General features: G+C 34.4%; 1 protein-coding gene across 7 annotated transcripts in view; it reads right to left on the bottom strand.

Annotated features, from left to right (window-relative positions):
• Window positions 1-14966, bottom strand: part of Erbb4 (erb-b2 receptor tyrosine kinase 4) — a 1076808-nt gene that overhangs the window by 263373 nt on the left and 798469 nt on the right. For 3 of the 7 annotated variants that reach the window (XM_006989868.4, XM_016008142.3, XM_076550191.1), the window contains exons 15-16: window positions 11148-11302; window positions 2809-2883 (exon numbers count right to left, since the gene is read on the bottom strand). In XM_006989868.4, the coding sequence (XP_006989930.1) occupies window positions 2809-2883; window positions 11148-11302 (230 nt within the window). Of the gene's footprint in view, window positions 1-2808; window positions 2884-3004; window positions 3050-11147; window positions 11303-14966 lie in introns of all 7 variants that reach the window. The other 4 variants (XM_016008144.3, XM_016008143.3, XM_076550193.1 and 1 more) reach the window with 2 other exon arrangements.

Below are 14966 nucleotides of genomic sequence, written 5' to 3'. Positions count from 1 at the left end.
CAAATTTTAACTGTTTTTGTTTAAATTAGTAAATTATTAACTCTATAATTAGATACATTATGATTTTGGGTTGCATAACATCTATTTAAATCATTCACAGGTACAAGTGAATTGTCACTCTGTATCTCAGCCCCATGACCAAATGTCATCTCCCTGATTTTCAAGGTGCAGTGACAGAAATAACCCCCTTCTCTCAATAAAGCCATCAGGAAGGCATCAGTACACATCAATGCTTTCCAGTGTCTTTGAGAGGCTTCTTTCTTTTTCCCCTGAGAAGTATGTTTTCACATTCCTGAAGTTTGAAAATCCTGGTTATACAGATAATGATATAATGATAATGTTATATAGAAAAATACAGGGAAAAAATGGGTGGTTTCTATGATCAAGGCACTGTCATAAAGTAAACATGCAGTCCTCAGATCAGTTTAGGAAGTACATAAATGCTGTCACTTTGCACGTGAAAGTGTGACCCTTAGATAACTTAAGGACCTTAAAGTCACACATCTGAAAAATGGTTAGAGCTTGATTTGAAAACTGAAAATCTGATTTCAAAGACAACATACTTTAACCATCATATGGAATTCTTTCTCAATGAAATATTAAAATACATTATAAGTAAAATCATCAAAATAAATGCAAAATCATTCTTCAAAATGATAGTTCAGTGACCCAATCAATGTCTAAAAGAAGAAAAATCATTTCATGAACATAGCAAGAATCCAAGATGGATCTTGGAGGACAAAGTAGTGTTGTGGATGTCTTTCTGTACGCTGTGAGTATGTGTTGCTCTGATCAGTTGATAAATAAAGCTGTTTGGCCTGTAGCAAGGCAGCTTAGAGGTAGGTGAGAAATCCAAACAGACAGGAAGAGGAAGGAGAGCAGAGGGGACACTGCTAGCCACTGCCAGGAGCAGCAAGATATAAAAGTACTGGTAAGCCACAAGCCATGTGGCAAAGTATAGATTTATAGAAATGGGTTAGTTTAAGATATAAGTGCTAGCTAGTGAGTAGCCTGAGCCAATAGGCCATATCGTTTATAAATAATATAAGCCTCTGTGTGTTTACTTGGGTCTAAGCGGCTGAGGACCAGGTGGGACACAGGAAAACTTTCAGCTCCAAGGCAGTATTTGAATTTTGGTCTTAACTCTCATGTACTGTTTCTAATTTCCTTTTTTTTTTTTAATTTTCTCATAGTTTAAAGTTAGCTCAAGGCAACTATATTAACCAGTTTTTCAAGCCCAAGTATCAATGTGCCACTGCTGTATGAACCAATCCGCTCTAAACACATAATTTACTTTAGAACTTGTCATCACTATTTACTTAGTAACAAACAACGCATGAGAATGACATATCAATTATTCAATCACTTTAAAATTTAAAAGCAATTAAATGCAAATGAATGGAAAAGCTGTGAATGGATCCAATGACATAGATGAATCTCATACATGTAATATTTAGTGAAAGTAGCCAGATACATGGAACAAGACCATATTAAGAGTGAATTAGATAAGATGAAAACACTAGACTGGACAAACTTAGTTGTTAGAATTCAGGATAATGGCTAGTCCTGATAAAGGCAGCCACAGGGATCTATCACTACTGTGAATTTTTTTAATGTGATGGTTATACCTTACAAATGCTTCATTGTCATAGGACAACACAAAAAAAACTTTATTAAAAGCAATACTTAATCTAAAACTGTCATTTTGTTTTTACTTTAACATTACTGTATTTCTTGCAAAAAAGATCAAAGTAATTTGTTTTAGAAAGCTAATAATATTTCTATGTAAAGTTGCAAATTACTACTTTTCTAATTAAAATGTTTCACAAAATATTTTGACAATTATATTTCTTTATGTATAAACAATAAACCACAAATCTATATAATTTATAATAAAATACATAGCTCATTGTTTGTATTAAGTTTTTCTATTTGTGCAACTAATACCACAATAAAGGTATAGATTGATCCATTACCTGCAAAATTCCTTCTTACTTTTCTATAGTGAACCTTACCCCTGAAATTCTAGCTTTTGGCAACTCTGACTGATATTCTATCCCTGCAGTTGCATCTTTTCCAGAGTTTGATATAAAAAGGAAACCATGTAGTATGTATTTTTAACAGTCTGGCTTCTTTCACTCAGCATAGTGAATTTGGGATCCATCCATGGTATGTGTAGCATCAATTTCTTCCTTTTTATTACTCAGGCATTTTGCAATGCGTGGATATATCACAACTGGATAGCCTAAGTTGCTTCCAGGTTTTGTTGATTGTGATTAAAGCTACTGTAAATATTTGTGTCCCGAATTTTGTATGAACATAAATAATATATTCTGTTCTTATAACGCCAATATATGCTTTAACATGCACAAAATACTTTCCATATTGCATTGATTCTACGATAATTTTTCCATCTGAAACAGTCAGTTCAAAATAACACAAAATCAGAGATTAAATTCAAATTAAATAAAGCATTCTATAAGTATCAATCAACATTTTCAAAATTTTCCTTTATGAACTTTGAGTTTTGAAATTGTGTATAAACTTAAGAATATTCTGTTGAAGTTCTAAGATAATTACTAATTTTTTAAGTGTATAAAATTTAAAATCATGGCATTACTAATTAAAACTCTGAAATCATAACAAACGAAGGTAAAATTAAGAACTGATTTTAAAAGCAAAGTGTTCTCAGTTCTGCTGTAACTCTCATTTAATGTATTAAAACTTCAGTCCAATTGGTTAGTAATTTGTCTGGTGGTAACTAAGGAAAGAATTTGAGTGATAAAATGGAAACATGGTTGATGTTACCTAGCATGTTGTGGTAAAGTGGAATGGCCCGTCCATGGGTAGTAAATGCAGTCATGACTAGTGGGACCGTTACACCTGCAAGCAATTACAGAACAGAAACCATCACTCTCCAGTCACAGTGGCATGCACACACATGCACCAGTGCTCACGCATGGAGCCTCGGAGGAAGAAGATGAGAAGCAAGCACACCAAGTACCTATCCATCAGGCCGATGCAATCTTCAATACTTGAGCCTATGCACCTGCAGAGATTCAGATGTCAAAGAGATACAAGGAAAGAGAAATCAGTCATTAAAAAAAAAAAAACAAGATAAATACTAAATGTACCAAATCCTTAATTTTATTATTTGGCAGCTTCAGGAGCAGCATAATTTTAGAGACCAAGAGAAATGTTATTTGTTGACTCGAACACAGAAGTGAATTGAAATTACCACTCAGGTACAAAGCCAGGAAACATGGAAACAGCAATGGAAATTTTACCTGCTTCTGTGGATAACTTTCATAAACAGTCATTTCTGAAACCTTCAGTCCTTTTGCATCTTTCATTACTACGCACAGCTGGATTAATTACCATAGAGTTCAATGACTATGGATGTTTTCATGTACATCATTTCTCTTAAACCACCGTTAAGTTTAAGCAATATACAAAAAAAATCAATAAAAAGGCAATGAACAATTGAATGTAATATAATAGCCTTATGTTTGATGTTCATTAAATATGAAACTTGGCAGAAAATTAGTTAATATATTTTAATGCAATCCCCTTGGATATTTTACATAATCAGATTATTTCAATCCTTGGTTATGAATCTCTTCAATATTTATCATTAAACATGCATTTATTTAAAAAGCAACTGAACTTTTCTGGCCCTCATTGCAGTACATCTTGATGACCGCTTTTAAAGAGCAAAAACGTGACCTGTAAACATAAACTTTTAAAATGATATCACAATATTCAACTCCAACAAAAGCAAATAGATATTCTGTAGTAAATGAAAAAACACACATAGGTAGCTGAGGAATCTACAAAGATGAAAATTTGGTGAATGTATTTAAATGCACAGAATTCTAATATACAGTCCTTAGAATTTCATTTTGGGCCAGTATGGAAAATGTTCTTCTATTTTCCAATGTGTTTAAGTTGAATTTCTTATTTCTCTTCATCGTCTCCTCAAAGATAAACAGCTTCTAGGGGTATGATTTATAGGAGTGATTAATTTGGGTGGTAATAGGGAGTATACATGTTTTTCTAAACTCTGAGTTTTAAAAACTGGAAAGGGAGCTTTAGGTATTTACTGATGTGGACAGACCATGAGCAGCTTCTGTAAGTGACTCCAGATGCTAGTAATTAATAGAACTCATCTGATAACTTAAGTCACCATCTCTCTGCTCATTCATATCTGCTGAAACATTACTACTATGTAGAAAATCAGTTCACTGTAATTTTTTTTTGAGGATCAGATTTGAGCAGCAAAAGTAAATTTTGGTCTGAGAAAATGTGATGTAGTTCTCTGAAATAAAGAGATAAGATAAGAGACAGTTAAGGCATACACTATTGACTTGGTTCCATACATTAGATCTAATCAGAACAATTTTTAATTGGAAATTAAATCCCTACAATAGTCTCATATGATTTTCTTTTATTTTGTTCTAAAGGGCTGTTTTTTTATTGTGTTCCTGTTATATTCCCTTCAAAATGTTATATTTATGACAGTACTGCCATTTTGTAAAATTAAGTCTTACTGCTTACTTTGCAAGAGAGAGTCTGAAAAGCTGTAGTTTGCCTGTAATCTTTATAATGACCCTTGAAAGATAAAAACATTCAATATTAAAATTCTGTTTGAGGAGAGAGTGTGAATAATGAAATATCTTCATTCCTTCAATAAGCCCATGTGATGAGTCTACTAAAATGCTTGTAACCTTCAAGGAGCTGCAGGAGTGAATGAGATGAATTAGATGCTTTTTTACTTATTTTCATTGAGCTCAGTGTTTGCACATGAGAAATGTATGAGGACACATGTATGGTAGAGCTCTGTATGCATAATATGGAGAAGGGACACCAGCATGTCCCGCTTTAAAAGGCAATGGTCACCATTCTGGGAGAAAGTCAGTGATCTGTAGCTTGAGATGTTGAGAGCCATGGCTGGGGCAACCGTGGTTGTTAGGGAGTACAGAATTGTAGCAAAAGCATACCTCAAAAGCATGACATACTCTGAACAATATTTCTAAGTAGACAGAGAGAATGATGACAGGCACAAAGAGAAAAAAAAAGAGGATGGAAGAACTTTAGGAGCCAGATGTGGTAGGCTTTAACTTAGTAGATAATGGAAAGTCACTGTGTAGTTTGAAAAAAAACTATGCTTGTCTGAATGAAAAATGTGGTAAATATACACAATGAGAGCATTTTTCAATCACAGGGAACAAAGTTATACAATTTGCAGGAAAATCTGTGCAACTGGTGATCAATTTATGAAACAATTAAGCCAACCTCAGAAAAAAACAAATATTGTAATTTTCTCTCATTTGTGTTTCCTAGACCTTAAACACCAATATAAAATTATATACAAATACATGACATGAAAAAAGTGAAGCCTAGGAGAACAAAGAGGATTAACAGGGTGAGAAGCGAGAAAAAAGAGAATAGAGGAATAAGGACAGATTGCTCCGTGTACAGTATATACTTATGTGAAAAGCCAAAACATTAAATTTTGAAAGGCTACCCTGAAAAACCAAGAAAGATTGATAGCCAAAGGAAGCCACTACATTGCTAGATTTGTATCTGAAATCTCTTTGTAATGTGAAGACTAGTTATATGGGAGCCAGTTAGGCTATTTTGGCATGGAGAACAGTAAGTCCATGTCAGAAACAATGGAACAAAGTAATAGTAAAGTTACTAGCTTACAGACAAATGCAGTTTCAATAAATGCCAGTAAAGTAATGAGTTTGGGAGGAGAGGAGGTGACAGATACAGTTATAATTCTAAGTGAAAAAAGATCAAATGATGTATGTCCTATAATTTATATTTGAGGAGAGTTGTCCCAGCAATGAAAAATCCAAAGGTTGGACATGTTTCCTCATATATGTATTTTAGGAGGAGAAAGTGATACTTGCATTTTTTTGCTTTCTATCTAGAATTTACTGTTTTTTGCATGGGTAGTTAGCAATTTTCCTCAACAAGTGCGAAAGAAAGTTTTGAGCTATGGTGGTAGTGAGAAACACTTTTGAAACAGAACACTAGAAAGAGTTGAAATGATGATAGTGGAAAGATGGCTGAAGAACAGAGGACATGAAAAAAAAATCCAATGCCAAAAAGTAAACTCAAAGACCTATAATGGAAGGCCATAAGACAGTCTTTTGTATCTAAAGCATGGGAAAGTATAATTGAATAAAATTGGGCTGGACAGATACCTCAACAGGTAAAGGCACATGCTCCACACTCATGAAGACTGGGGGTTGGACTCCAGAACCTATAGAACAATCTGGGTGTCCTGCAAATGGATGGATACAACTCCAGCTCTAAGGGAATCTGCCAATCTTCTTGCCTCTGGGTGCATATGGGCACTAAAACTCATACAAACTCATATACATACATATATGTATATAAATAAAACAAATATGAAAAGTATGCATTGTTACTGTAAAGAAATTAAAAAAACTAACTAGAAAAATAAATCTAGAGATAGGCCAACAGACTCAAATTCAGGGAGAAGCAGTAAAATTAGAACTTTAAAAACAATTGGGTCTACGCCAAAGTCTTTAGATTTATGTTGATGTAAATCGAGAAGCACATTGCAGATAGGACAATGGATTCAAGCAGAAATGATAGAACATCAACATGGGTCAAGAAAAGTTGTTGAGGATATTACATAGGATATTTGAGATTCAAATGTGTTTCTAAAATGAGGGTTATAGAAACCAATGAAGATCAAGAAGGATGTGGGTTAATAAATGTGGGGATGCTTTTTCAAAGTATAAATCCTCATGTATTTAAAAATACCATGTATTTTAGGTTCTTCATAGGTTATATATATGCAGCTACTCAAAATATAAAACTTATATTGATTAAGCAAGATCACAGGATAAGAAACATCCAATTTTCAAGCACAAAAAATAGCAAAGGGCCAAAAATAGGACCAGGAATAAAACCATTTAAAAATTAGTATACCAAAGTACAATATTTCTAAAAATAGCAGAAATTAGTAACATTTATACACACTCAAAAAATATCTCTAGAATTCTGGATAGTGAGACATGTTTGACTTATAACTGTTCATGATACATAAGTGCCTTGACACACCTACATGACACGCATAATTCAGACATTTGTGAAAAATCTCCAATTTTTGAAATGAAAATGAAGAATATTTTTAATTTTATCAATATAAAAGCTACAGACTTAGTTCTACAAGCAGATTTTCTATCTATCATTGTATCAATGGATATTTTTCATTATGTAAACTTGAAAATTAGAAAAAAATGAATTAATAAAAGAGACTAAGGTACATGTCAATAAAACTTTAAGTGAGGTTTTAAAAACAACATTCAATGAAATGAGCTTTGCAATCCATGTCTACAATGCAAATTTGGATTAAACTAAAAGGAAATGAAGTAGATGTTAAATTATCACAAAGTAAGCAATGTCACTGTAGAGAACAAAGTACTCATTGTGCACTATGGAATACATTTAGTTAATAAATTCTCTTTAAACCACAGATACTACCAATTATAAATATAAATAATTATTATTGCACTTCAAATTCATTCTTTGTTTTGTTTTGTTCTTTTTTTGTTTTGAGACAGGGTGTTACTGTGGAGCCCTGGCTTGTATAATTACTCATATGTAGGACAGGTTGGCCTCAGATTTACAAAAATTTTTACTTCTGCTCCTTAAGCATTGGGATTTAAGGTGTGTGTCAACATGACCAAACTTTAATTTTTAAATTTCTTTTATTATTATTTTGTTCAAACTCTTAACTATCATTTCAACAGCATAAATGTGAGTCTTACAGGTCAATGGCTGTGTCTTAATTATAAACATGACTTATGATAAAAAGCCGATCTCTTAGGTAGCTTTAATTGTCAACTCGACACAGACTAGAATCATCTGAGAGGAAAGTCTTGATGGAGGATTACCTAGATAGCATTAGCCTGTGGGTATATCAAACGGGAATTATCTTGATTGTTAATGCATGCAAAGGGACTCATCTCTTTGTGGGTGACACCAAGCCTAGGCAGGTGGTCCTGGACTGTATAAGAAAGCTAATTAAGCAAAGATCTTTTGACCATTCTGCTAGCAGTGGTCCTCCATTCTCTTTGTTTTAAATTCCAGCTTGAATTTCTGCTCTTATGTCCCTCAATGATGGACTGTGACCTGGAAGTGTAACCTGAAATAGACTCTTTTCTACTCCTCCTTGCTTTTGGGGATGGTATTTGCAACAGCAACTGAAAGAAGACAACTTGATTAGCATGCATCCCACAGAGGAGGCTCAAGAATGATTAAGATAACATGTTGACAAAATATGGCCCCTATTCAAGGCAAGAGAAGACAATATTTTTTCCCTTCCTTCCTTCCTTTCTTCCTTCCTTCCTTCCTTTCTTCCTTTTTTTTTCTATCTACTAAGGATACTGGTGAGTTTTCTAATCAGGACTAAATGGTATATCTTTCAAAAAATTACTTGAATAACTTTTAGAGTCAATTTATTTAATGTACTTTTAGAGTAGTAAAAATACATTTAAGGTATTAGATAATTTTATTTTCAGGAAAATCATTAAACTTATTCAAACTAAGATCTTATTTCTTAAAAAGATGTAATTGGAAGGAATAGTTCCATTAGCTTGGTTATTGAACGACCTGATAAACACTGACATGTAGAAGGGAATTTGCTTCCAGAATTTGAAGTGGCCTGGTGAGAGCTCACACTTACTCATATGGTAAGCTAATAGATGAACTGACGAATAAAAAATGAATCATTCATCCCAGCATTCCCTCTGTTCTGTGATCTGTCACTGGATCATAGCTCTATGTGCTTATACTCAATTTCAAAAGAGGAGATGAGCTTCCCAGGACACCTCTTTTCTTCATTCAGTACAAGATGCCAAAGGCACAGTGGGTATGCTGTGGTCTAGTTCATACAATGTAAGAATTCCTGAATTCTCCTCAGGAGCTGGAATCAACAACACTTTCCTGAAGCCAGTGAAAGTCAATATGGAAGTTATGAGGAAGGGCAAGCTCAGGGAAAGCAACAATAAGACCTCAGAGCAAGGTCATCCTTGGAGACATATTACCATGGAAGGTGCTATGTAATACACCATCTTCTGTTTCACTGTTATTCTGTAGCCAGGAGCTGTTGAGAGTATCTTTCTATTTATTTAGAGTTCCCCATTAAACCTCAGCTTCCCTTTTGTAGGAGATCCCAGTTCTGTTGCTACAGTCATTGAACCCTTCCCATTGGCCTCACTCCTGCCTCCCTCTACGATATATGCTTTCCTTTATCACACAGCCATGATTTTAAAAGGCTGACAAGTAAGACACTCCAGCCACACATCCAGACTAGGCTCTGTGTCTCACTTTCATTTCCCTAATGGTTTCGTTGTAATTAGATTTGCAAAAACAGCAAAAGGTCTCATTTTGAATGGCAACAGCTGTTGACATCAACATTATATTGAATAATTTACTGGTTTAATTTTAGTTGCAAAACAATGAAACCCTCTTGTGGATGATTTTCGCAGGCAAAGTTTTTCTCTTACTCTTGCTGACTCTTCTGCTCCAGCAGCACCAGAAGTTTTTGTTTTTTTTTTTTTTTGTTTTGTTTTGTTTTTTTTTTTTTAAATAGTCTCAACTCAAGTGTGCCAACACTCACAAGGGGAATTGTTTATTACTTCTGATTTCCTTGAAGCAAATTGTGTAGGTGACTCTCTCAGTGCCCTCAACCTGTGTGCTTATGTAGACACTAAGGAGTTGGCAAGCAGCTCTTCTCCACTGCATTTGAATCTGTGTGGCAGAATATTGCTTTGCCTTCTAAGGATCTGCCACTTCACAGAGTGACTGTGATTTCATGTCCTGTAGGAATTTATAGCAGCATCCCAAAATTGATGTTTTCTTCACAGAAAATAATGTTGCTCGCTTCACTTTTTCAACATCTTTTAACAGCTAGGCCTTAAACTGGCAGGACAATCTTTTCACAGAACCTCTACTTTCCTGCCAGATATTAAGCACCCAAGATAACTTCTCAACATGTGTGTGCACACGTGTGTGCATTCTGTTCCTACACTGACGGATAGAACTCACAATGGAGGTGAGGTTTTATGGTGAGAGGATGGAGTGTGTTAAACTGCTCTCAATTCTAACCAAACTTAACTTTTAGAAAAAACAAGGGGAACATTATTACTGAGATAAGATAAATTTGTCTTAAGAAATAGATTGGAATTTGTTAGAGGAGACATTATTTCCTTTCATACACAGTGTTCTTTCTCTAATGTCTCCATCAATGGCCATAACACTGAACAAAGCAATCCCCCTGATTTGTGTTTATCCAACTGTTACCAATATCATAGGTTATGCTGCACAACATATCCTCTTGAATGGAAAATAGGTATATATCTTTTTGAATGGTTTCATGACAGTCAGAGAACTCTATGTTATAGGAAAACTACAATAAAACAACTCACACCACTATATTAGTTATGTTGTGAGCACACATATGAGCAGGTTATTCTTTTTTTTTTTCTTTGCCATGGTTGCCTAGAATCAGATTTCATTGAAGGACTAATCCAAAGCAGGAATTTTTAAAGAGATATTTTCATTTTAAGTTTTGACAGGAAGAAATAGAAACTATACATTTAATATAAAAAATCTCGCTGGGCGGTGGTGGCGCACGCCTTTAATCCCAGCACTTGGGAGGCAGAGCCAGGCTGATCTCTGTGAGTTCGAGGCCAGCCTGGGCTACCAAGTGAGTCCCAGGAAAGGTGCAAAGCTACACAGAAAAACCCTGTCTCGAAAAACCAAAAAAAAAAAAAAATCTCTATAATACAAGTACTATATTGTCTCTTCTATATACTAAATCTATTATAAGACTGCATGATTTTTAGACTGCATCCAAAGCACACTAGCTTCATGAAGGAGTTAATAAGGAGGTTATAGGTAAATGATAATTGGAGATATTTCAGTAGTTCACCTAGAAAGAATTTCATTTAAAATCACCACCTAAATTAAAAAGATAAATAGCATTTACTGAGACTATTTTAATGTAAGTAGACATCATCAGAATATTGATAACTGTGTTCATCTTTTCAGCTGGAAACATGTCCACCGTTTAGTCCTTGAACAACAAGGATGCTTACCCTTGGGTGCAGTTTGGATGGCATGGGTGGCATTCTCGATCCTGATCTGCATACTTGAAGATGAAACTGTTTGCTCCCTGTAGGCCATCGGGACATTTCTCCACACAGTTTGGACCATCCTTAAAATGAGAACACTTTGTGCAGTTGTCTGGTCCCTGAAATATGAAAAAGGAAAACATCTGGAGAAAGAGAAATGGGTTCAATTCCCTCGGAAAGGCATTTGTGTGGTTTAGTTTCTTAGGATTTTGTGAATGACAAATAAATCTTCCTGTAGGGAGAGAACATGTCCATCTGTCCACCAATAATAACATGGATGTGGCTATTGTAGCATGAACAGCAGTAAGGGAGCCTTAAAGGTCTTCTTTGCTGTGTTGTATTTGAGTCATCATACTATCACCATACTCGCAAGTATCTTCTAGACACACCCTGCTTTTGAAATCAGCTGTTCTCAGTCCATCTCTTCTTCATGTCATTTCTCTAATGTGACTTAATTTGAACTAATATTCCCCAATGGCTTTTTGAAAAGGGTATCAACATTTTCGTCTTGTGGTTAGTTCCTAATGGTAGTATAGAGTAACAGTACGTGTTTATAATAAATTTTCCACATGTATGTTTTATTATACCATTACTGGAAATACATACATCTACAAAATAGTTAATGAGAAACAATGCATGATGGAAATCAGAATACACTGCTCTTCCTGGGTTAACAGTCTTTCCTAATGACTATTTGAAAAATAAACTTTAAAGTGCACTACGAATTGAATTATCAGGTAGTAGGCATCCTAGACACATAAAAAATTCCTTGGTTATTTTTTGCTGATCATCTTATGCTGATGCTCAAAAGGAAATGATATACACTTATATGGAGTTTTGCCAACCACAGGACAATCTTTAGAGCCATAAAATGTACATTCTGAAAAGCAAATATTAAAAATTATATATAATAAGAATTTTAAAATTAAAAAAAGCTATATGGAGAAACTTATCCAATGATGACAGTAAAACGAACATTATTAATTAAAATATAGTGAACCCACTTGACATATTTTCATTGATAATTTATATAATGATTTTAATAAGTATTTAATTTTTAATAAGTAGATTAATACTTATTTAATTTAATAAATAGATTTAATAAGGAGAAAATTGATATGCAACAATAATATAAAAGCAATAATAAAAGCAATATGTACTTATTTGTATTATTTATTTTGATTTTTAAGACATTGTTTCTGCCGGGCGATGGGGGCACATGCCTTTAATCCCAGCACTTGCGAGGCAGAACCAGGCAGATCTCTGTGAGTTGGAGGCCAGCCTGGTCTCCAAAGCGAGTTCCTGGAAAGGTGCAAAGCTACACAGAGAAACCCTGTCTCTAAAAACCAAAAAAAAAAAAAAAAAAAAAAGACAGTGTTTCCTGGTGAGGCCCATGGTATTCTCAAACCCATAATTCTCACACATCAGCCTCCAGAATGTTGGCTTATAGCAATGCATCATTATGCCCAGTCTCAAAATTAACATTTTAATATTAGTTTTAACATCTAAGAATGTTACTCTCCTGACATTACGCATACAAGAAACAAGTAGTATATTTTGAGATTGAAGAAAGTTGAGAACATTTTGATTAAAATACTACTTTTCTTAAGAAGGGCCTTAATCTTTGCATATTCTGCTATTTCGATTATGTTTTAATTGATATTGTTATCCCTCCTTCTTAGGCTCTCTCTTTGCTTAGAGTTCTATGACAATAATATTCCTTTGACCACTTGTTTGGAATATGTTTGCCTTCTGATCTATTCTTCCTGTTATTTGCCTATGTCTGGAAACCTGAACAATTATTACAGGACACCTGAAGATAGCTTAGATAAGTGGGATATAGTAAGTATTCAAAGATACAATTAAACCAAGTTCTTACTTGCAAATATTGTGAATTTGGAACCAGGTAGGTGCACATTATGTTGAACTGTTAATTAAGGGATGACTGTGTAGTTATGTTTATTCATGGGGGTGATTTTAACTATATAGAAATGACAACCTCAAACCAGTTAGATATTATAAGTTGGTAATATAAAGTAACACAAGGCAAAAGATAAAGATTGAAGTATCTAATGAAAAGTAGCAATGTAAAGAAGAAAAAGTAATCATAAAGAAACCAGTGAGCTTAGATCAAGAAGCTATTTATTCCATTATTTTGATGTGAAGCTCAGAGCTAAAATAAAATAAAATAATTTAAATTAACATATGAAACCTAATCCCCATTCTACCTAAAGTATTGCTAATGGTAACTTCTCATTTCCTCTCAAATAAGAATAGTTCACATGCTTCCAATTTTAGCACCTGCTCATGGGTACTTAGGCACGTATCACTATCTATTATACGCAATCATTTACTGTGCAAGTATGCTCAGTGGCATGACTTACTCTATAAGACAAGAGACGTGCTTTTTGTAGAACACAGAATAAAGCTTACTATAAGTAAATTAAGCAGAATCTGGATTAGGCCTTCTTTTTCTATTAAATTCTTGTAATGTAAAATAGTATCCAGGTAAAAATCTTAAGATATAAAAATGTCACAAACTAATATAAGTTAATAGCTAAGTATATTCTAATATACCCAGTTATATTGTGCCTATTTGTTTCACTGTGATACAAAACTGACATAGTTAAAGACATTCTAACAAATCTCTAAGTAGGTGAAGCACTGGCTCCTATTTTATTTTCATAATGAAAAGAAAAGCATCTAATGCTCACTCTTGTATTGTGCTATCTCCAAGGCTTTTAAAAGTGTAGGTGCAGTGAGTGATAAAGTTGTGGGAATGAAGGATGCATTCTTTCTTCTCCTTGGTTCTAAACTGCCTCTGGACCCAATAATCTAGACAGGCAACAACGTGACAGACTAAATCCTGATGTGTGCATTATGTTATTTTTTTTTTCTCAGTGGCAGTTGATTTTCCTAGGTAGCTCCTCCCGAGAACAAAGCTACTTATTTACCATGATACAATAATGTTCTTTCATCCCTGTGGGGAGACTGCCATTCACCTGTCAGTGAAGGTAAGATAAAGCTTACTTTGAATAATGAAATGGAAGTAGAAGCCATACATAAGAGGGGGAGGGCTGAACTCTCCAGCCTTCTCTCTCCATGCTACCACTACCGAATGCTTCATGGAGAAGTGGAGATGCTTCGAATTCAGAGCTTATGAATCATAATAGGGAGATAGCTCCTTGTGAATATTTCCAAGACTTTCAGAGTACCGTACATAAAAGGAATTAAATATATTTTTTCTGAGAGCAACCAAAGGATAGAATTAATATTTAGAGCACAACTTTGATGAACCATCCTAACAGCTACTTTATATTTTGTAAAACGTGTTTGAAAGCTCATTTTCCTCATCCAATTCCTTTTCTTCGATTGCTGCCTCTTCATCCTCTCTGTTGACCTCCTGTAACTGTTTGATTCACATTCCTTCCTCCCCTTTCCACGGTTCTTCCCTTACCTCTCTCGTTGGGTCCATTCAGGGAAATGAAAGTGGGGACAATAACTATAATTACATATATAATATATAAATTAAACAAACAAGACCAAGTGCAGGCAGACCAGTATATGAAACAAAGGCTTTCCTGCATGTCAAGACTACTCTGCTGAAGAGACCAAGGATTTCTACTATATTTGTGTAGGATAACATCATCCCATTTACTACACAGTTACCATGTTCTTAGCAAGCATTTTACTTGTATAACACTGAAGATACTGCTGTCTGGAAGAAAAACTGCTATGATTGGAAGGAAAAATTTGGAATCATAACTTCCACAATGGAGTTGA

The sequence above is a fragment of the Peromyscus maniculatus genome, chromosome 13 (assembly GCF_049852395.1).
Source record: "Peromyscus maniculatus bairdii isolate BWxNUB_F1_BW_parent chromosome 13, HU_Pman_BW_mat_3.1, whole genome shotgun sequence".
In the NCBI taxonomy this organism is placed as follows: domain Eukaryota; kingdom Metazoa; phylum Chordata; class Mammalia; order Rodentia; family Cricetidae; genus Peromyscus; species Peromyscus maniculatus.
This window is presented reverse-complemented; position numbering and strand designations above follow the sequence as displayed.